At 37.8% G+C, this 21,700-nt stretch overlaps 4 protein-coding genes across 6 annotated transcripts in view; 2 read left to right on the forward strand and 2 right to left on the reverse strand.

The window, feature by feature from the left end:
* Window positions 1-7,669, reverse strand: part of LOC109533054 (histone-lysine N-methyltransferase Suv4-20) — a 9,753-nt gene extending 2,084 nt beyond the window's left edge. The window contains exons 1-9 of one of the 3 annotated variants that reach the window (XR_007281306.1): window positions 7,306-7,669; window positions 6,632-6,952; window positions 2,877-3,552; window positions 2,615-2,814; window positions 2,386-2,551; window positions 2,162-2,324; window positions 1,848-2,100; window positions 940-1,218; window positions 457-884 (exon numbers count right to left, since the gene is read on the reverse strand). Coding sequence is in view for 2 of the 3 variants with exons in the window: in XM_048665675.1 (XP_048521632.1) it covers window positions 768-884; window positions 940-1,218; window positions 1,848-2,100; window positions 2,162-2,324; window positions 2,386-2,551; window positions 2,615-2,814; window positions 2,877-3,552; window positions 6,632-6,940 (2,163 nt within the window). In the remaining variant the exon portion in view is untranslated. Of the gene's footprint in view, window positions 1-456; window positions 885-939; window positions 1,219-1,847; window positions 2,101-2,161; window positions 2,325-2,385; window positions 2,552-2,614; window positions 2,815-2,876; window positions 3,553-6,631; window positions 6,953-7,305 lie in introns of those variants that run through there. The other 2 variants (XM_048665675.1, XM_048665679.1) reach the window with 2 other exon arrangements.
* Window positions 7,670-9,853: 2,184 nt separating this feature from the next.
* On the reverse strand, window positions 9,854-12,341 carry LOC109546062 (gamma-aminobutyric acid receptor subunit alpha-1). Its single transcript, XM_048668182.1, has 9 exons — window positions 12,014-12,341; window positions 11,743-11,963; window positions 11,609-11,691; window positions 11,426-11,560; window positions 11,222-11,374; window positions 11,006-11,166; window positions 10,803-10,958; window positions 10,293-10,485; window positions 9,854-10,239 (listed from the first exon to the last, which is right to left on the reverse strand). The coding sequence occupies exons 1-9, from the start codon at window positions 12,038-12,040 to the stop codon at window positions 10,055-10,057; spliced, it is 1,314 nt and encodes a 437-aa protein (XP_048524139.1). The 5' UTR covers window positions 12,041-12,341; the 3' UTR covers window positions 9,854-10,054.
* A 1,782-nt stretch (window positions 12,342-14,123) lies between these two features.
* Window positions 14,124-18,503, forward strand: LOC109533781 (gamma-aminobutyric acid receptor subunit beta-like). Its single transcript, XM_048660541.1, is given in 10 exon segments — window positions 14,124-14,384; window positions 14,433-14,539; window positions 14,658-14,725; window positions 16,252-16,397; window positions 16,524-16,681; window positions 16,736-16,867; window positions 16,930-17,082; window positions 17,330-17,552; window positions 17,554-17,834; window positions 17,889-18,503. Coding segments are annotated over 10 exon segments (1,512 nt in total). The 5' UTR covers window positions 14,124-14,319; the 3' UTR covers window positions 18,068-18,503.
* A 1,615-nt stretch (window positions 18,504-20,118) lies between these two features.
* LOC109533633 (low-density lipoprotein receptor-related protein 4) overlaps window positions 20,119-21,700 on the forward strand; it is a 17,793-nt gene continuing 16,211 nt past the window's right edge. Inside the window, 1 exon segment of the mRNA XM_048670239.1 lies at window positions 20,119-20,552. Within this exon segment, the coding sequence (XP_048526196.1) occupies window positions 20,480-20,552 (73 nt within the window). The 5' untranslated portion in view covers window positions 20,119-20,479.

The following is a 21,700-nucleotide window of genomic DNA, read 5'->3' on the forward strand; positions in this document are numbered from 1 at the left end:
ATTGCGAGTTCAGTATCTTCACGGGAACATGTAGCAGGGAATTCTTCAATAGAATATCATCAACATCAGGAACTAAGGGGAGAATGTTCGTTATCAAACATGTGCGAGACACAGAAGAAGATCACTCCTAGAAGCTCGGACCATTCTGTTGTCGGTTCAGCTTTATTTTCAGGGACGTTTGAAAATTGTAATTTTTATTTTGGAGATAAAGTTTAGTTCACGGGTATTTGTTTTTATTCAGTTGTTTTTTGTGGTTTAAACTTGAAAAATGTCAACGCGAGAGAATAACAATTTTATAAAAATTAACTTAGCGGGCATTAAGAGCGGGCATTATGAGCGGGCATTATAAGCGGGCGTTATACTATAATGCCCGCTAACAATGCCCTTCGGTTGTTATGGATATTATTATATGTTTCATCTCTAAGGTATTATGAGCCAATAATGTATAGGTGAAACATAAATTAATTAATCATGTTGTGTTTCCGACCACAATGTTGATTGAAATAATACTATTTCAGTGTAGATCAGTAATGAAACGAGCTGGAAAAATATATTCAGAGCCGAAATGTGAAGCGTCTGATGGAAAATAGGCAAATACAGTGCCTTTAAACAACGAGAATCAGTACAAAAAATGTATAAGCCCGTTTAGCGGCACAAATATTTCATAACCGTCTGGCGGAAAATCGCCAGTAGTTTTACGTAAAAGTTGTGTCACCCTCAAGAGCCGTATAATTAACTGATAAATCTTATAGGGACATTATTGAACATCATGTCTCACAATTGGTGCTGGTGGACGGTATATTAATTGTATGACTTTCGTTGCCCAAAATGAGCCGAAGTCTCTTCATAGGGACCTGAGGAACTTCATCTCTCGCCTCGGAGTGCTGGAAATAAAACCGATTAAATATACCAATATTAAAACGACTTTTCTCCACTCACCTTTGATCGCCTATCTCGTTTCCGGTCTTTCGATTTATGGCGCTTCTTGCGATGCGAATAACTTGAATAAGTTTCTTCGTCATCCTCCACACCTTCCACCCGTAGAACTTCATATTCTGGCTCGAAATATTCATCGCTCAAACTGTTTCCCGATTCAATCACCTCATCCAGCACGGGACTTCGTTTCATGCGCAGCGTTAGTTTTAGTCTACCGCCGCACTTTTCCGGAGTTCTTGCGACATTTTGAACACACTCTGGTGGTTTTTGATACTCGTTCAGCTGAAACAATGCTCCTGATTTGCATGGTGCCTTTGAAATTAATTTCGCACACGCACAACAAAATTAATAAAACCGCACGAGTGATCTGCTAAAAATCTCAAGTTCGGTCACTGATTAATGTTTTAACGTAGACTAGGTTTAGCTAGTAAGTTTAAGGTTAATATTGTACCGTGGATGGCCGAGTATTAAACTCTTTCTTCAGCTTACAACTTTTATTCCACTCGGTACAACTTTAACTACGGAACAGGAACAAACTAACTTCAAAGTTACCGTCAACTTCACTAACAATAACAATAACACAAGGAAAACACGCGTTTCCGACTCGCGGGTTAAACCTTCTTCTGCACTCGGTCGCTCCTGTCACTTCACTCCCCCTGTCTGGTTCTCGTCGTCGCTTATATACTTTTCTCCAGATATTTCAGATAGTTCTAGAAATCTCCAGAACAGGTGCGAAACTTCCCGCTTGTCAGTGTCATATTTGACAGTAAATGGGGCCCAAATGGGGCTCCCATTTACTGAAATACCATGAATTTCGATCCCCCATTCCAAACGTGAGTACCCCAGGCCATTTCCGTTACAATATTTTAAAACCAATCGTAAAACGTGTTAAGTGAGGAACTTTCACTCACCTCTTCGACGGTCCAGCTTTCGGGTTCTATGGCAGTATTTAGTTCGCGTTGGCCTGTTTCACTAACTTCCTCCTGCTCCTCCACGTTGATTTCCTGCTTGGTTTCCTCCTCCTTCTTGCGCAATGGAGCAATATCGCTAGAGGTGTCGTCGTGAAATTCGTAAACATCATCCTCAGTTTTACAGCTCTCGTCCTCCAACTGATCGGTTTCATTCGCATCGATCAAGACTGATGGGTGCTTCTGATGCCTTTGCCTTCATCAAGATTCCGCATTTTTAGTATACTGTTTATGGTTGACCATCAAAGTTTACTCACCGATGTTTTTTAACGCCGCTCGCCCTCATATTGCAGGCAGTATCAAGCTCCATGTTGTTGTTGATTCCATGGCAGTTGCGGCAGTTTAAGTCCAGCTTTGATTCCCCTGTTAAACACTTATGGTTCCTAAGAGTGATTCCTGAGGATTCTTCTGCAGTTATACCTGGGAGAAATATCAAACAATGCAAAACTATGAGGGGGGGGGGGCGACAAAGGCAACATACCAAGCTTGCTGCTTTCTTGACTATCGTTAAATAACTTATTTTGCTGGGTTGCATCACAGACAGGATCATTATCACTAAAACTACTGGGGCAACTGCTCGCGTTGCTCTGCAGGTCGTCCAGAAGATTCGAACGCGACAGGTCTTGAGTATCAGCCTGCTCTAGTTCCTAGCAGATTAAAAAAAAATATTTGAAATGTTGAGCTGGTGGTTTTCAGTAAGTTCTCCTTACTTGGTTGGCTCTCTGCGCTTGGCGTCGTTGCAGTCGGGCAGTGCGGGAACTCACAGTTGAAGACAGGGCGGCGTTCCCTTCATTTATCACAGCGTTTTTCTCAGTACAGCTCTTCTGGTCTTCACTATGATGCGACCCGGAACTACTACGACTAGCCCGTTTCATAGTGCGAAAGTCACTAATGTCTGAAAATTTACATCCTACAATAAAAACAAACCTAAAGTTTGCTGGTTAGTGGTTAGTGGCTAGCTAGGGGGTTTACCTTGCGCTATCAATAGTTCCGCATCGTATTTAGTGAGGCCCTTCTGCCGCAGCTCCTTCATGCTCAAGGGTGAGAGAATGGCGCTGGCTTGCAACCTCTCATTGCATCCGGGCATTTCCTTGTGATTGTTATGCATGATTTTCTGCTTGGTGCGATTCAGTCGGTTATCAGTTTCCCGTAATCGGTACCCGTTCTCCTCTTTGCTGTCCGCTTCTTTGGCGAAAACGCCCGCTTTGCGTCGCTCGCAAGTTTCGCACTCACAGTAGCAATTTTTGTCGCCGAAAAAATCCTCCCCGTAAAAGCAAGTGATTTCTTCGCCCACTTCAATGTCTCGCAGGACTTTTACGCAAGCAGTATCTCGACCAGTGGCTACAAATTTGCAGTTTGCGCGACAGTCATGATTTATATAAGCGGCAGGTCCAAGCCAAAGTTGAGCGCAATTTTTCCGGCAACTGTACATGACCGAAAAATCATTTTTTCCTGGATGCAACAGTTCGTCTTCTTCCTGCTCGGTTAATTCAGCAATACATCCCACCAAGCACTCGATTTTCTCGTTTTTGTACCAGCGCCTGGTTGCCGAAATTTTCGCTCCCTTCTGGCCCTCTAGAGTGTAGCGATAGCACGGCTCTATCACGAAACCAGAGTCTTTATCGAATACACGAAGGTATCTGTAAATCTGACAAAAATCCGTATTTTAACAGCGGGAATAACTGTTAAACCAAAACGTCTTCAGAATACATCAGGCGCCGGGCGTCTAGGAATCCCAGGTATTTTACCGCTTTTGTGAAACTATGCCCATGTTTTTTACATTAAACGAAATCAATTAAGCCTAAATTAAGCGAACACATTCAAGCTTTTGATCAACTAATTTACTAGCAATTTAAATCAGGAAAGCCCCTCCAAGGAAGATTTCTCCTCCAGGAAGAATTTTGCTGACTCCACACTTAAACTCGCCTAAAAATTAAATTTGCACTCCAGATTCGCTAAAACTGGCTCAAATCTTTTAAAAATAAAAAACTCCCATTTTTCGTGCAAGGTTCTGGTATGTTTTTTCATAAATCCTGTTGTAAAGACATTTGAACCTGTAAATATTACATAACATGCTAAACAGCACACAACAAAGAGAGACGGAAAAGAAAAAAAAATCGCTTTTTTGTCATTAATTCCTAGTTGTATAGTGTTTATTTAAAGGAAAAATCAATAAACGTTTTGTCACCTGTGAAAGAAGTGAAAAAAATTATTTAAACAAACTCACTGAAATGTTATAAGAGTGAACATAATATACAGGGTGTCGCGTAAGCACATGACCAAAAGGATACTGCGATATTCTTTGGATCAAAAGAAGACGATCTGACCTAATTTTTATTAACAAAAAATGTTTGGCTCCTCTGCTATTGATGGTCAAAGTTCTTCAAAAATTTATCTTTTTTGAAATATAGCGATAATGGTACGATTTATTTTGGTGAAACTCGCTGTGAATTTGTTCTTATGTAAGACTCATATTTTGCTGAAACAATCGAGTTCAGTCGTTTTGGACAAGTGGTGAATTCTTGATTGTCGTGGCACAAAAACTACCACAACTTTTTATTTGGTGGACGGAATAAAGTCATTTTTTTGGTTGGTGCACTAATCATTTATTCACAATTTTGTGCTCTTTGTAAAATCTTGTAGCATTCATAGTTCTTGCGCAAAAAAGGACGTTTTCTTGCCACTTAACAATGTTAGACATTAACTGCAAATATGCGGCGCGTAAACGCGCACGCTTTCAAGCAAGTTGTCTTCGCAAAACCCTAATACCTTGACCAGATCATTCGAAACGAATTTGTGAGATTGATTAACAATTAATTTATGCCTCGTATCCCAATATTTGCAGTTAATGTCTAACATTGTTAAGTGGCAATAAAACAAAAATATTTTTTTTTCGCAAAAACTATGAATGCTACATGATTTTACAAAGAGCACAAAATTGTGAATAAATGATTAGTGCATCAACAAAAAAAATGAATTGATTTCAACCACCAAATAAAAAGTTCTGGTAGTTTTTGTACCACGACACTCAAGAATTCATCACTTGTCCAAAACGGCTGAACTCGATTGTTTCATCAAAATATGAGTCTTACATAAGAACAAATTCACAGCGAGTTTCACCAAAATACATGGTACCATTTTCCCGATATTTCAAAAAACAAAAAATTTTTGAAGAACTTTGACCAATAGCAGAGGAGCCAGACATTTTTTGTGAATAAAAGTTAGGTCAGATCGTCTTCTTTTGATCCAAAGAATACCGCAGTACCCTTTTGATCATGTGCTTACGGGACACCCTGTATTATTATTTAAGAAAATGTCCGATATTTCACTTAATTTTTCAATGCGAGGTCTGTGCCAATTCGGGCGTTCAAAAGTCCAGACGCCTCCTGCTGGCTAAAATTACAAGTACAAGTTAAGTAGCAATTTGACCCTTGCTTTGTTGACATTGGTGTTTACATATGATTGTGATTTGTTTTGTTAAAATTAACTTTTAGAAGCTTTTAAAGAAATAAAAACATATCAAAAAGTGTGTAAGTATTGTTTTATGTTATAAATGTCATCAACTCGAATAAATAAACAAGTCTGACAAGTCTCAACTGGCACTCGACAACGAATCAAAAGTTGCACTCACCCTATTCGACAGTTCAACTACCGATGGCGTCAAATTACTCTTAGTCGTGTGACAGTTGAAACTTGTCAGACTTGTTTATTTATTGGAGTTCATGACATTTATAACATAAAACAATACTTACACACTTTTCGATCTGTTCCTATTTCTTTAAAAGCTTGCAAAGTTAATTTTAACAAAACAAATCACAATCAGATGTAAACACCAATGTCAACAAAACAAGTGTCAAATTAGTACTTTACTTACGTACAAGTAACTTGTAGTTATACTTTTAGCCACCGGGGAGCGTCTGGACTTTTGAACTCGCGAATTGAAATAACCAAAAGCGAAAAAGTTACCTATAAGCAGGAACCAAGCAGTTAAGAACATTTGAAGTGACTCAAGAAGTATCCTAAATAGGAATTGTGGCCATTGAGAAGTGTAAGGCAGAAAGATGATAGAAATTGATAATAGTATAATAAACGAATCATTTAGAAATAAAATGAAGAAAATTTTCCGAAAGAAAAAAATAGAAATGGCTGAAAAAAACTGTCTTTACACAGCTTATGCAAATTTGCTTTGCTTCTGATAATTAAACAAATTCAAAAATCGTACAAAAACACAACAAGGGCAGATAAGAAAGGAAATGAAAAACAGCGGAAGAACTGACAGGAGCAAAACTAATATACGAATTAATGTTCATTTTACTCATAGTTCATAGCATAGAGGTGGTTAGGAATTTGCTGGAAATAAAGACCTCGAAACTAGTTGTCTGCAGTTTTACTACACCGTGATTTCCAATTGTTTTCCAGCTATGCCTTCCGGAGGACAAAGCCGTATTCCGATTTTCAAAAACCAGAGAACCGTGCAATTATAAAAAAAAAATTCTAATAAAGCGTAAATTATGCGGAAAAAACTACGGCCAGAGTACAAGAGTCAAAGGCCTTCGGCCCCTTTAAAAAGGAATTTTTTGGGTAGGTTCCCAAGAAGCTTTTGGCTTGTTTTCTTCTCTAGAATCAAGATAGATCTAGATATTCAAGTCAAAACACAAGAAAAGTAATGTAATTTAGTCAAGAAAGTTGGGAAGATTCTAACCCCATTTAGTTGGAAAAATACATACATGTTCTTGCAGAGTCCGTTGCTGACTTTTGGACCTGAGCCGTGGCATCCACTCGCCCTTCGATATACAGCCATAGGCCTTCTCGTAGTCCTGAGTGAGAATAAAGCCTTGCACTATAGTCTTCAGCTCTGAAGTGTTGGCTTTCAGTGGCCGATATTTGATATTCATTTTGTGTGAGTTGAAGCCCAGAATGGGGTCCAACACTAAAGACGTAGCCAAGTCGTCATTATCGGAGAGTTCCTTTGGGGTCATACAGGCTGGCTGCATTTTAAAGTTGTGGTAGGGCCTCGTATGCACATCCACCACCATTCTGATTCCTTACTAAGGACAATATTCGTGATAGTTTTAGTAAGTGACATAAAGAGTCAGTAGTTGGGAATGTTGTCATAATTTCAAGGTCATTATCGGTAGACTATGACAACAAAGGCACAGTTTTGTTTTTCTTAGTGTCAACGTCAGATTGTTTGACACTCCCTGCATTTATGGACTAATAATCGATCTAGAAGGGTTGATTGCCCGGCCCCATTTAGCGGGGGGGCCATTTAAATTAACTGGCACGAGAAACAACCCTAGTCCACCGCTTAACAGGCCGATTAAAGAGCCATTTGTAAGCCATATTAGTTGGCCGTGAAGGGTCACTCCTAGATCGATTTTTACCATACAAAATGACTTACATGTAGGGAAATTCCTGACAAACTACATGCTAACATTACACAGAATCACACTGTTACCAGTTCGCAGCTAAATGATGGCCAAAAAATAGTCATTCCACAGAAAACTTCAGCGGCTACTCGACGAAAACGACGCCAGAAACATCATGGCAGCCTCTGATCTGCTAATGTTGACAAAAGGGAAACATTTCGATAATTCCCACAGGTTTCATCAGTGAAACGGGCGGTGTTTTCCTGAGACGAAATGCGGCGACAAAGCGTGTTTCTTAAACTGTATTCTATTCAGTCTTCGGTTTCTTAAAATAGCTGGTTTTTGGAAAATAGTTGATCCTTAGCGAGGACGCGAACCAAAAACCTACTCGCCATTGCTCCGCACAAAGTCAGTCCTTTAGCGCCATCTTTTACCCACTGTACCTAACCTCAGGCTACAAGCGGAGCGCCTCCCTTCTTCTCCACCATTGAGTGTAGAAGTTCGAAGGCAAATTCAACCCCTAATCAAGTTTTTTAAAAATAATCCTGCTTCAACAAACAATTTCAGTTTGTGCTGTAGCTCTCGTGATTAATTAGCGGTTGTCACCTAATTAACCTTCCATATACAGGGTGATTGATTTTTTAACTAGGTGATACAACAGGCGAAAACAAGTCGGAAAGGTTTGTTGGACATACGTCGGCAAACGCGTCGTTTCCAAGATAAATAGCGCTGAAATTACACAATTTACTCGGTTTTTCTCCTCTGACTCCAGCAGCTTTTGAGGCAGTTACCTCAAATTTTCCACATACAGGGTGGTTTTTTAGTGCAAGAGAGTTGGTGCTGAACTTTAGAAAAATAGTTTCATATAAAAGTGGTTGAGGCACAAAGTGCGCCCATTTTAAAAATATCTTATATCATACAGAGTGTCTCAGAAAAGCGAGGCAAGATCAAAGTGTATTTTTTTAAATAGAACTACCCATTTTTTATTAGCTCATRGAATGCAGCTTGAAACGCTGCATATGCACCGTAAATTGTTTTTTTCTTACTTGCGACGTTGGCAGATTATCGCCATTTTAGTAATATTTTGATTAAAAACATGGTAACTAAAAATTTATTGTAGAAGCAAGAAAAGCAGTTAAAGATACAAAAAAAATACGTCTTTCAAATCACCACAGGTCCGTTAAGAATTCTATTGAACCAAAATATCAATACAATGTACAGGGCGTTAACAATGGACTTCAATCTGAAACTTTTAAACGCAATATAACTTTTGTTTTTCAAATGGAAATACCAGTATATTAATACGTCATTAGATAGACAATTTACAAAGTTACAAATTTGCATTTACACTTTAAGCTGTTAAATCAACCGTTTTCAAATTATAATTTATTTTATTTAAACATTTCAAAAAGTTGTTATATTTTGTAAGGTGGCTATGGAATTCATTAAATAAGTGTGAAAATTTGATGATACTTGACATAATCATTTCATAGCAAAAAATGAAAAAAAAAACAACATACGTATATTAAAATAAAAATATAAAATTATACCTACAGTGATATTTTAAAATAAATGTTCAATATGATTTCCGTTAACATTTAAGCAACTATTAATATCTACGTTTTTGAAATGAATCGCTAACGCAGTTCAAAACAATATTATTAATGCTTCGAAAAACAGTTGTGGTTCGTTCCTTCATGCCATCTTTTGTAGTTGGAGTTATTTTATAAATTTCATTTTTGACGTAAGCCCATAAAAATAAATACATTTTTGTCAAATCGGGTGAACGAGGAGGCCATTGAACAGGCCCACCTCTACCTATCCACCTCTCAGGAAATTAATTCTTTAGGTACTCATGAATTTGAGTTGTATGGTGAACTGGATGGAGCTCCATCATGTAAATACCACATTCCTTCCTTGATATAATTAGGTAAATGATCAATTAAACGTGGCAATTCACATGTTGATACTTATTTATTGACTTCCATTGACATTCCAGTTCCACCTTACAAAATGCAGCAACTTTTTGAAATTTTTAAATAAAATAAATGATAATTTGAAAACGGTTGATTTCACAGCTTAAAGTGTATACTTTTATTTATAAATGCAAATTTATAACTTTGTAAATTGTCTATCTAATGACGAATTAATATACAGGTCAAAAACAAAAGTTATATTGTGTTAAAAAGTTTTAGATTGAAGTCCACATTGTTAACACCCTGTACAATTAATTTTTAGTCACCATGTTTTTAAGCAAAATTTTACTAAAATGGTGATAATCTTCCAACGTCGCAAATAAGAAAAAAACAATTTACGGTGCATATGTAGCGTTTGATGCTGCATTTCCATGAGCTAATGAAAAATGGGTAGTTCTATTTAAAAAAATACACTTTGATCTTGCCTCGATTTTCTGAGACACTCTGTATCATATAAGATATTTTTCAAATGTGCGCACTTTGTGCCTCAACCACTTTTATATGAAACTATTTTTCGAAAGTTCAACACCATCGGAAATAATCGACTCTATCGCACTAAAAAAACACCCTGTAAGTGCCAAGCAGTTGAAAGAATGTACATGGCGAGATTTTCAGATCTCTATTTTCTACAATTACTAGCCTAGGAATGCTAAGGAATTGATTTTGAAACACTCTGTATACATCTGGGACGTGTTGAATGGAAGAAATAATTCATCCCACCAACCTGAAAATTAACTAAATAGAAAAACACTCTATTTTGAGGATTTTTTTCGGAAAACAGTTGCCGATTTTCTTCTTTCCCTCCTTAATGGCTCTGGGGATTCAACTTGTTATCGCCCCATTTGAAATTCTCCTGCGTCATAATGTAGACCAGCCAGTAGAAGAGGTTGAACAGTCCAAAAGACGTTGGGAAGACTATTCGGGCCGTTTTATCAATCAAAGAAACACTGTTCACATGCCGAATGGCGTGTTGGCCATCCTTAGTGGAATCTGCACGAAAAATCGGTGTGAAAATATTTTTGAGGCATTGAGGAGATGGTCACCTAAAGCGGCAGCTTCTCGTTGTCTTTGCCTGCGAAATTTATCGTCGCCCTTCAAACAGTACAAAAACTGCTTCCATTTGGGCGGTTTGTATTCGGTTTGCGTGGTTTTTTCTACGGTCGTCCTCACTGGAGGTGAAGAATGCGGGTTGGAGATCAAGGAGGTTCTTCTAGGACTCTGGTAAAGTGAAGCGGTCTAGAAAGCATCAAAATGAAAGCGTTTATCAATTTATTTTCTATATCAGTAATTGTTTTAAACGATGATGAAAAACATAATTTTGCTTTGACAACGACCCAAATCCCGTGATTAAATGAAACTCTCCGCTATTTAGATACATTTTGTGAGCTTCGAGTGGATGTTTGCCAACTAACGTCTTAAATAGATCAACAAAAATCCAGGAGAGTTAAATCCGGAGGGTTTGCTGTCCTGCAGACGAAAACCTGCAAGTTTTTTACGCCACTAACCCTGTTACTCTTTTCCATCCATTACAGAAAAATTACAAAAAAACTCACGTTATAAATCGGGCACACAATTGAGCTCCTTCTTCTGCGACTGTCCACATTGACGGTTTCAAGTAAATCGGCCGCGCTTCTGCCCACAAACTCTTCAGCTGGTTCTTCGCAGTCTTCCCAATCGTCCTCATCGATGGGAATTTCGCCACTGCCGACCTAAAATTCGCCTTAAAAACAGCGGTTACCAGAAATCCGGATGGCACCTTTGTAAAATAATGCACTCCAGCAAACTCCAATAAAGTGGCAATGCAGTAGAGGAAGCTCATGAGGAGGAACCAATCCAGAGCTGTAGCGTAGCGAACTTTCGGTAAATCCGTCCGGGAATCCAGACTTATTGTTGATAGAGTGAGCACGGTAGTGATGCCTGGAAATATTGCTTGCAAGCCATCTGGAAGTTGCGCTGGAAAGGTTGTTCTCACCTAAACCAACCCGATCGCTGGTGGCTTCGCGATGGATCCAGAAGGAGACCCAGGAAAGAACCACTATGAGAATGCAAGGAACGTAAACTTGAATCAGGAAGTATCCAGTGTGCCTTTGGAGATTAAAGGACACTTCCAGAACGGAAAACTCGCCTAAAATTCTCCATTATTTCGAGCCTTTGAACGGTTTGATTTCCTATATACCTTCTCTTCGCTTGAAAGTAAAGTTTCTGGATGGATAACTCATCAAATCAAACTGCGACAGTGTCATGCCAGCCACGAAGTTCACACTTCGCTCGCTTTGCCATTGATAAACCAAGTCCCTTGATGTATACGCATCTGAAAAAATAGGCACGTTCACCTGGAAACATCAGCAAGTAAACTTACAGCTCCCTAAAATCAATGGACAAGACTGCCGGTCCATGGGGAAACTTTTCAATTCCATCGGACACTTGGCTTTTATCGTCAGGCTGCAAAGGAAATTGTGGCTAATTGGTTTGGAAGTTGGCGATTTTCTTTACCGCATCGAGTAGAGAATGCCACCGTCCTGACTGATCCGCAGCAGCTTGTTTGGAACTGTTATTGTATGGACGTAGGAGTTTTTCCCGTTGTAGAAATACGTATCTGGACGCCAGATGCGTTCCAGCATTTTAATGGATAAGGACAGAGACTTTATCGGGCCGATAAACGACAGTCTTTGGTCACGCCAGTACTGTCTGAAGTAGCAATCCATTGAATATTCCTGGAAATTGGAAAAATCCGGCAAAGAACTTTTCAAACCCGAAAATTTACCATATCCAGCTCCGACACCGGTCCCATGCTTCTGATCAGAATATTCGTCTGGACTACAGTCGGTTGACCTGCAAATTATGCGCAAAATTCCTCAGAAGCCTTTGAAATAGTTGCTCTAAGCCCAAAAGCTACTGTCTTTAAGCCGAGCTTATTCGGCAATTTCATCAAGAATGCGGCGAATTTGCGTCCTTACGCAGCCCCTAAAGTTTTACGCAACCCTCCCAAGAAATCCGCTTGAAGTTCATTAACAGTTTTTTCCCAAATTTACTTGCAAACTGTACAAACCTTTTCCATGACTCGGCAGTTGGGAGCTTTCGTAATTCTTCAATAAATTCTCCAGGATTATTGTGATGTTTTTGCTAACAACGTCGTTAGTTGGACTGTTCCGCCGAATGCGGCTCTCGTTGGATTTTAAACGCGAAGAAAATCCAAGCAAAGTCTCGTTTACGGATTTATTTCTATTTCGAGCCTCCGATCCTTGCAAAATCACTCCGCTAATCCTGTAAGGAGCCACAACCCTCCTGGAATAACACACACTAATTAATGTTAAAAGATTCACGCTTAGTTGGAATTGATCAGAAGGCGTCTTCCATCGCTAAGCTTCAAGGGAAATTTCAATGTTTTCATGTTCGAGTTGTCGTTTTGATTTTTCTTCCAAAGTTTTCATGAATAGTTAGCAAAATCCGCAATACTCCAAAAAATTGGACTTTAGAAAGCAGAAAAATGAAGCATAATGTGGAATTAAGCGCAATTTATTAACCAGCAGAAGAAGTGGAAAATGAGAATTTACGGCGGTTTTCTTACGAGACGGACAAGAATTCTCACTTTATTCCTCGAGAGTTCGGGTTTCTTTAGCAGATCTGTTTTCCTATTGGCCTTTTGGCCGTCTGGGCAAAAGACAAAGGTTTTCCACTTTAGAAAATTGAGATTTACCATCGACAAATAAATGCGATTTTCCTGTTGATAGTGGCTTTTCCTGCAATCACTTTTCATTGTTGAAAAACACCCGGGAAATTGATGAATGAAAAAAATATTTAAACGTGTTAAAATCCTGCTGCTAAAACTCTATTCGATATTCGAATTTCCCTTTTTCCGAACCAGTTAACAATCGAGTGGAAAAAACGTCTATTCAGCGGTTGTTTTGTTCGCGAAGACGAAGGCCTTACAGGGAACATCGTCGAAACTCGAGTACATTTGAAACCCTCCAGAAATTCGTGTTTCTTATATTCGATTATCTTGAAATTGATTTATTCCGCCACATGTTTGAGCACATTTGCAAGCCATTAAAATTGATGAGAAATCTCCGAGTGCAGGAGCGCAAAACGACCCCATTCAACGTTGATTAAAGACGAATTTAACAAGTCAAATTATCAACTTAAAAATAAATGTATTGTTAAAGCTATTAAGTAGGGGTTTGTTGCAGGAAAGTTGAATGTTTTAATATTAGCAACAAAATTAGCCTGTAAACAGGCACGTGATTTTAAAATCGATGGCAATAAAAACGCAATAAATAAAACATAATCTTGACAAAACAAGCACTCTTTTGAATACATTCCAAAACACAAAGCAGAATAAAACGTTGTTGAACAAAGAAAAAGCGACGTGTGTGTCATACATTGATAAATTATGACTCTTTAAATAATCATTAATTTAGCTACTTACAGGTGAAAAATCAAGAGCAGCAAGCACCAAACTTTATGCATCTTGATATTACGAATACTGTTAAGTGTTAAAGACAATTCTCTTCAAATAACTGTTAGAGGAAAAGCGCTGTTGTGCGCGCGCTCTTAAATTTGAAGAGCGCAAATGGACGGGCAAAAGCTAAAAAGGGGCGTTGAAACCTTCGAATGTATAAAATACTATTTAATCACCAAAGTATTCCTTGGCTTTTTAAAACGTTTTTTGACTGAAATTCCCATTTCCCGCATAGAGTCTTTTGGTTTTCAAGATCTTTCACTTTCGCTTGCAAGCGGCGATTGATGTGGCCAAGTTCTTCTAACTGAAAACTTGAAATAAAAAAAATCTTTGCGAGAATTTTCGGAAAATCCATTCGTGTTGCGGCTCTGGATAGAGAGCATCCTCGAACGCCTGCGCTTCTTCCTGGATTCCATTTCTCGGAACAAGATGCTAAGAGCTGTTACATGCCGCTAAAAACTCAATAAAATTGTCAGCTTTGCTTTCCTCCACAGCAAATTGTTTAATTTCAAGCATTCCAATGCTAGTTAGACCGGGAGTTCCAACATTTTCAAAATCAGCATGATTGCTTCCCGAGTTTGACTGGAAAACAGTGTTTTTGTGCGTGCACAATGATGTTTAAGAGCATTGGAACGTTGTTTATCTTAGCACATGTAGCGAGGGAAAATTGTATAAGGTATGCACAGAAGAAGTGATTTTCTTTTGCTCAGAACCAAGGTTTTAGTGCTCAGAAGGGTAATCTGATGGTTTCCGACCGGCTGGATAATGTTACTCAGACCATATCCAGGCTTTTGGAAGGTTATGATATCCGACTCAGACCAGATTTTGGCGGTAAGCCACATCACATTTTTCTTGCGTATTTTTTGGTAATTATTTCAATAAAATACCTTTATGGCTGATCAAAATTCTATTGTTAACGATTAATTATCTGAAATTAATCACTGTTAAGGTGATCCACTTCTGGTTGGTATGGATTTGACGATAGCAAGTTTCGATGCAATATCCGAAGTGAACATGGTGAGTTTTTTTGTTGTTTCATAAGGAAACTGAACAAAGTGGAATATGTAGAACTTTTAATTAAAATTCTTCTCCAGCTTAAATCTCGCTTCGATAGAGATTTCCATGAAATTTTGCGCTTATGCATATTTTTCGGGCGTAATTGCGCGACCTTTGAATAGTTCGAGTTCCTACAAAAGGGGCAAGGCTGTCGTTAAAATATATTTTGAGGGCTTGAAAAACGCTGCCTTTTAGAGCCGAAATGTTTAAAGCGTTCATAAAGATACTGTGGATGAATGAAGACAATCAGTTTAGTGTTTAAATTGAGAAAAATGACTGAAGTTTGCTGGAGAATGAATGGAACTCAAATATTAGTGTTGTTTTTAAACGTAGTTAAATTTTCAAGTTTAAAGTGTTTTAAAATTAATTAATTTTATTAATATCGCTGGCGTCTTTTAATAAATTACAATTAATATATGAGTATGAGAGTGTGCGCACAGGAAGCAAATAAAATGCTGCTGGCTTGCATTTAAAGGAAATGAAGCTGGAAATGAACTTTTCCCGTACGTTTCGATATTTTCTATATTTTCCTTGCAACCAACAGTTTATTAATTTCCTGCAAATAATTTTATAAAATAGATTGCGGAAAATATTTATAGGTCGAGTAGATGGAGATTTCTCAAGATGAAAAAATTACTTACGAAGTCTTGTTGGCACAAATGGTGTCACAAAAGTCTGTTAGAAAACCCCGAATAACCGATGTAACTCCGGATAAAACAAAATAATAAAAATGCTTTAAAAATGAGGCATACAATTTGAAAAAAATTACAAAAACAACAAATGAAATTTTAAATGTTAATTTATTGTATCTTAGATTATGGGGTTCTAAATACATTTGTTACTAAAACTGCATCTGATTTTTTCTATAAAAGTAGTAAATGTAAGAAACACGTTAATTTTAAAACAACTGACTAAAAATTTCCCTTCAAAGCACCAGATAACCTTCTGGAAATTAACAGAAATGTAAACTGCAGAAAATAATACAAAAAGGGCCAAATAAATATTGACAAATAAATGCTAAGTAAAATTATGATTGAAAAATAGCTTTCTAAGAATTAATTGTGAAGCAAAGAAGTTTTATTAATTGAATGTTGAGGTTGTTAAAAAATATAATTACATTTCGTACAAAACTGGCCATTTATGGTATCGAATTTTAAGTTTTTTGGGTTCATTTCCCTGGATAATATTTCGAGTATTTCTAAAGATGGGAAGCATTATCTGATTATGAAAAAATACCAGAAACCATTAACTTGTTATGAATCTTCTTAGTCGATCAGATTTAATTTTTTTACGTTCTTCACGGCCATTTCGGTATAACTTAGACGGTTCTTCAATATTTGGATTCAATAATTCGTTACCATAAAAAGACACAACAAAGCTCAGTGCAGAGTGATCAAAAACGCCCCAAGTTACACTCTGGAAGAAAATATGCAATTTCTACAAAACCTTTAGAAAAATTCCAGTTTATTTCCTGGAGTTTTGTCTAGGACTACACTATAACGCTCTACCTCAACCAGTACTGGAAAGACGAAAGACTGGCGTTCAGCCACGAAGACGAAGTTTTAACACTATCCGGCGACTTTGCAGAGAAAATCTGGGTTCCAGACACTTTTTTCGCCAACGACAAAAACAGGTAACCTCCCTCTTAGCCAATTAGCAACTCCTCTTAGTCAAGACTGGAGGCCTGAATAGGCTCAATTTAAGTCGGATTCTTAAAACATCCCTTCGAGAACTGAATAATGGTCGTCATTATTTCCAGCTATCTGCACGATGTAACCGAGAGGAACAAATTGGTGCGTCTAAATGGCGATGGATCAATTACATACGGAATGCGGTTCACCACTACTTTGGCTTGTATGATGGATCTTCATTATTATCCATTGGACTCGCAGAATTGTACCGTGGAAATCGAGAGTTGTAAGATGAGGAGCTGCGGATAAAGTTAATAGTTAAAAACGGGGAAACTTCCAGATGGATACACTGTGATGGATGTGGTGATGTGTTGGAAAAACCGACCAGTGAGAGGAGTGGAGGAAGCGGAGCTTCCCCAATTTACCATTATTGGGTACGAAACTAACGATCGAAAGGAGCGGCTTGCGACTGGTAACTTTCACGGAGTTTAAACATGAAGAGTTTGCTGATGAAAGAATGTTGAACTCTTTCAGGCATCTACCAGCGGCTTTCATTGTCTTTCAAGCTTCAGAGGAACATCGGCTATTTCATATTCCAAACTTACCTGCCAAGTATTCTGATCGTTATGTTGTCCTGGGTGTCGTTTTGGATCAACCACGAAGCAACAAGCGCTCGAGTGGCTTTGGGTAAGCAACACACAATTTTTTTTTTACAATTTTCTTTTAAATTTCCGACTTTAAAGTGGGCTAAAACATCCCGAGAGTGTTAAATCTGGAGTTCCAGCCCAAGTCCAAATCAGTTAAAGCCCCTATCATCATCCCTCCAGTAGGAAACTTGAGTTTATTGAGAATTAAAGAAAAAAAAAACTATGGCCAGCCCAGGCACCAGATTTAACACCCTGAGAGTTTTCTAATATTTTGTGGCCTCACTTAGGAATTACAACCGTTCTGACCATGACAACAATCAGCACTGGAGTAAGAAGTTCACTGCCTCGGATCAGCTACGTGAAAGCTATCGATATCTATCTGGTTATGTGCTTTGTTTTCGTATTTGCTGCTCTTCTGGAGTATGCTGCAGTAAACTACACGTACTGGGGAGCCAGGGCGAAGAAAAAGAGCAAGAAAACCAAAGAAGACGATCAGAAGACTGGCAAGTTGCGTGTCAAGTGGTCTTAACGTTGATTTTTTTGGTTGGTTTTTAGGGCCCAAAAAAACCAACACTTGTGACCAAACCCAGAAACCCCCGTTGAGGCACGAAGGTATTATCGAACTGGATGATATTCGTATGAGTCCATTGCCGTCGATCCGAAACAGGAAGCTTTCCATTAAGCTGAACGCTCAGGAGCTGGATTCTTGCAACTTTCCTCCGAGCTTTCGCTATAGCCGGGCATCCGGGTACATGTACACTTGCAGACAAACGCCTGGACTAAGATTTAGAGGTACCTTCTACAAATGAAGTTTTTTTCCCGGCAGTAATTGCAAGATTTTTGCAGGAAATCCCGTGCACAAGCCCAAAGTTCTGCACGCCATCAGGAAAGGAGCTCTTGTGCTAAAATCAGCCATGCCCAAAATCAAGGATGTGAATTTAATAGACAAATACTCCAGGATAATATTTCCGGTCAGTTTTCTGATCTTCAACACGATTTATTGGCTTTTTTATATCCTGGAGTGAGATTCTACGAGAGTTTCTGAACCAAATTATTCAAGTAATGGAACAAAAATCGTACTTTTCTACGGCAATTTTGTCTCAAACTATATGGGAGCCATATATGCTTGCAAATTTACCGATTTCAGACGTTACTATAGATATACAGGGTACATCTAGATTCATTCAAGCTTTTAGAATATTTAAATTCATTTGTTCCTAATGGGAAATTTGCTTTTTGGCACAATTATTCTACTAAAATTAGTATGAAGAGGTTTAGGAACTAACTGTGTTTAGTAAGGTTGCAATTATCTCACTAGGACATTAAAATAGTGTAGAACTATTCCTGATTGTTTAGAACGTGTAAAGGCCGAGGTTAAAAGAACAGGTTTTGAAAGCTGGAATTTTCTAAATATCTTTTAGTTTGGTTTTTATTTTTTTTATCCTGTAATTCGTGTCAGTGGATATAATTTTTTTAAAATTTTGCTTGCCTCTCTTAATTAATTAAATATTTATGCACAATTGCTTCATTAATAAGAATTAATAGAAATGAACTTACGAAGGCGTGCAGGAAATTTATTAAGAAAACTCGCACTTGATTTTTTAAAATCTGTTATTGATACTGCAAAGTGGTTTGTACTTTGTTTTTGACGATGAAAAAAGCACATCAACTCCGAACTCCAAATGCTTCACTACATCTTTGCACTTTATTTTTTTATTGCTTGCAGCTTGGGTTTAATTGTGACTATAAAGATGCATTAAATTTCGTTTCCTCGTGAAAAAACATGCGTTGTAGCTGATTTTTTGTTATTCTTTATTGCTTCGTTTTCTTTCACTTTAGCCTCGTTTGTTTGAGTTCCGTTGTCACTAAAGTTTGATTTGATTTTTTATTGAAATAACCAGCAAATCACTTCAAACTGTACCGGAAATTTAACCAAAGAAAATTGTGTATGTTTTTTTCTTCTAATCGTTTTATTGTCACAGGAAAAGCTGGCTTTAATTTTGGCTTTAATTTGGCTTTTACATCAAAATATATTCAGCGATTCCCCCTAAAAGTTGATGAAAGTCTTAATAACGACTCTTATTTTAGAAATTTGTATTGTACTGGGAAATTCTCGTAAAATGGACAGATGTTTTTTGCTTGATTTCTTCTTTACTTGTTTGTCTCCTTGCTTCTACTCCTCCTTTTCATTTAAAAAAATAGCGTACAAGCCAGAGGGCATATTTTGGAAGTTCAAAAAAAAACACCGTTTTCTTTGAAGGTACAGAACGAAAGAGTAGATTTTACATACGAAACGAATGAGCAATTAATTTAAAGCCAAATGATATAAACGAGCGCAATCAATTGGATAATAGAACGGCTTGTGTTTGATTAATGTTAGTCATGTTTAATCCTTTGTTTCCACAGAAGATTGAAAATTTGTAGGTGATGCAAATCTGTAAAATAAATGTGCAATATTTTATAGAAAACGAATATTTTCTGCCAATTTCTGCTGCCTAAAATTACACTTCTCATTGCGCTAGATGGAGCCAATTTTTTGACCAATGTGACTAGCTGTAATGATCAGTCTACCGAAAAAGTAGTTTTCTAGGCGCTTAATGCGATCCAGTGGAATTTCCAGGAACGTCCCTTTGATGAATGAACCCGAAATCTATTGGGTCTCTTAAAGTAAAGAAAGATGAATTACGTGGAAACAGTAATATTTTTTCAGAGTACAATTAGAAAATTCCTTACACTCATCCATCTATCTTATTAATGAAGCAGAGCGGATGTTGGCAAATTCCTGTTACTGACTATGGATGAGAAAATCTGTATAGTATGTTAAAGCTGAAGAAGACTTAATACAATTTTGAAGAAATGCTGGATTATTTATTTCCCCACATCGGATTGTGGAAATTCCATTCTTGAACCGCTCGCAATCTTGCAATATTTTTCGCTGTTTCCTTTGAATGAATCCCGTAGCAAAAAACTAAATTACGCTACAATGAGCAGCTAATTCTGTTGTTATCCGACCCTGGATCCGTTGTAAATTTGCGTAGGAGTTTTGGCGCAGAATCCATAGCTGGACCAATTTTCCTGTTCCCGTTCATCCCACTGAACGCGTTGCGCCGTTTTGTCCGTAACACCCTGACTTCCCAAATAAAATCGATTGCACTTCTTTTAAATGTTAAATCTTTGTACCTGTCGCTTAAATCTGACTCGATTCGTTCTGGAAAATGTTCCCGTCGACCATCCGAACTGGATGAGGCCTCAAACGTGCTGAGTTGAGCTGCTGGTGGAAGGCGGCAGCTTCTACATTCAAGACATTCAAAGGGCGTTAGGTGGTCGGTATTCCAGGTCTTGAACTCCTGCGGGAAAACAATGAGCGGGTATAAGAGGAGAGTGTGAACTTTGCAAGTGACAAAACATCCGCGGGTGTTTTAGTGGCCGGCTACATTATGTTGGCTGGCAGGATCGAAGATCAACTGATGATTTTCTGCTTTATTGCTATCGGATGCACTGTTGGCTACGGTAAGCTTATTAGTAAGAACGTGGATGTATGCATGTCTTCGGAAGATTTCCTGCCATATTTCAGCCCTGGATTTATTGGGTGGGGGTCTGGCTAATTACTTAATTGGAGATAGCAATTGATATAATTTAGAAATTTTCAGTTGAAAAGAAACTTCATAAACCTAGTGGGAGTAGTTCGTTTTTACAATATCTGGTAGTTTTGGAAGGTTTCTGGCAAAATTTTAGGATTAGTTTGCCACGTCCGGATGAAGAACAAAAAATACGAGGACAAAAACTGTTAATTTTTCCCTTAAAACACCCTAGTCTAGTTTTGCAGTTTTTTTCAAATTAAAACCGGCTGCTCGACGCCATCTAGCCTGGTGTGCGCCGATCGATTTCGGCTCAACCCAACTCTGAATGAATCCATTCATGAAGAGATTTTTACCCGGCTGGATAGAGTTGCAACTTGATGCTTCCAGAGTACAAAGTTCGCAAGATAACACACGTAATACTCCCTTCTGTTTGTTTCACACTGTACAAAGTCATTTTTATTTCTATTCGATCCAAATTATTATAATTTCTGGATTATTTCCGCATTTGGTTTCGATCCTCTTAAAGGTTTTTGGGCAGTTTAGTAGACATATTTGCGAGTTTTTTTGTAAAATTTGGCAAGTAAATGTGGTGTGCGTTAATTAATTGACGGTTGAAACCGGAATTTTTTAGTCAAATTCAAAGTGTTTCCACAAAAAAATCGATCACTTTTTAGTGGGAACAATTGTCATTTTAAAGCTTTGTCCAGCTGTTAGGGATTTGCGAAAACTAATGCAGCTTTGGTTAGTCGAGACTGCAAGTAATTTACAGGTTTTGCAGCCAAATTTCTTTACGTGTTGTGATCTTAGATCACTTTTTAACTGACTGTTTGACCGATTATTTCCACTAAATCAGAGAGCACATAACGTCCAAATTACATGAATCACAAACAGTTAAATAATTACACCAAAACCAAAAAATTGTCAATTTTGCTGATAAATATAGTAGTTTTATCATAAAGAATTACCTGTATTTAATAGATGCAGCAGGAGATCTTGCAAAGCATGTTTTCTAGCTTAAAAATATATTTATTAAAAACTCTGAACTGAAGAACTTTTAGCAATAAATATTTCTGCTTT

This window comes from Dendroctonus ponderosae, unplaced genomic scaffold (assembly GCF_020466585.1).
Source record: "Dendroctonus ponderosae isolate FM_Combo_2020 unplaced genomic scaffold, Dpon_F_20191213v2 Dpon_F_20191213_1, whole genome shotgun sequence".
Classification (NCBI taxonomy): domain Eukaryota; kingdom Metazoa; phylum Arthropoda; class Insecta; order Coleoptera; family Curculionidae; genus Dendroctonus; species Dendroctonus ponderosae.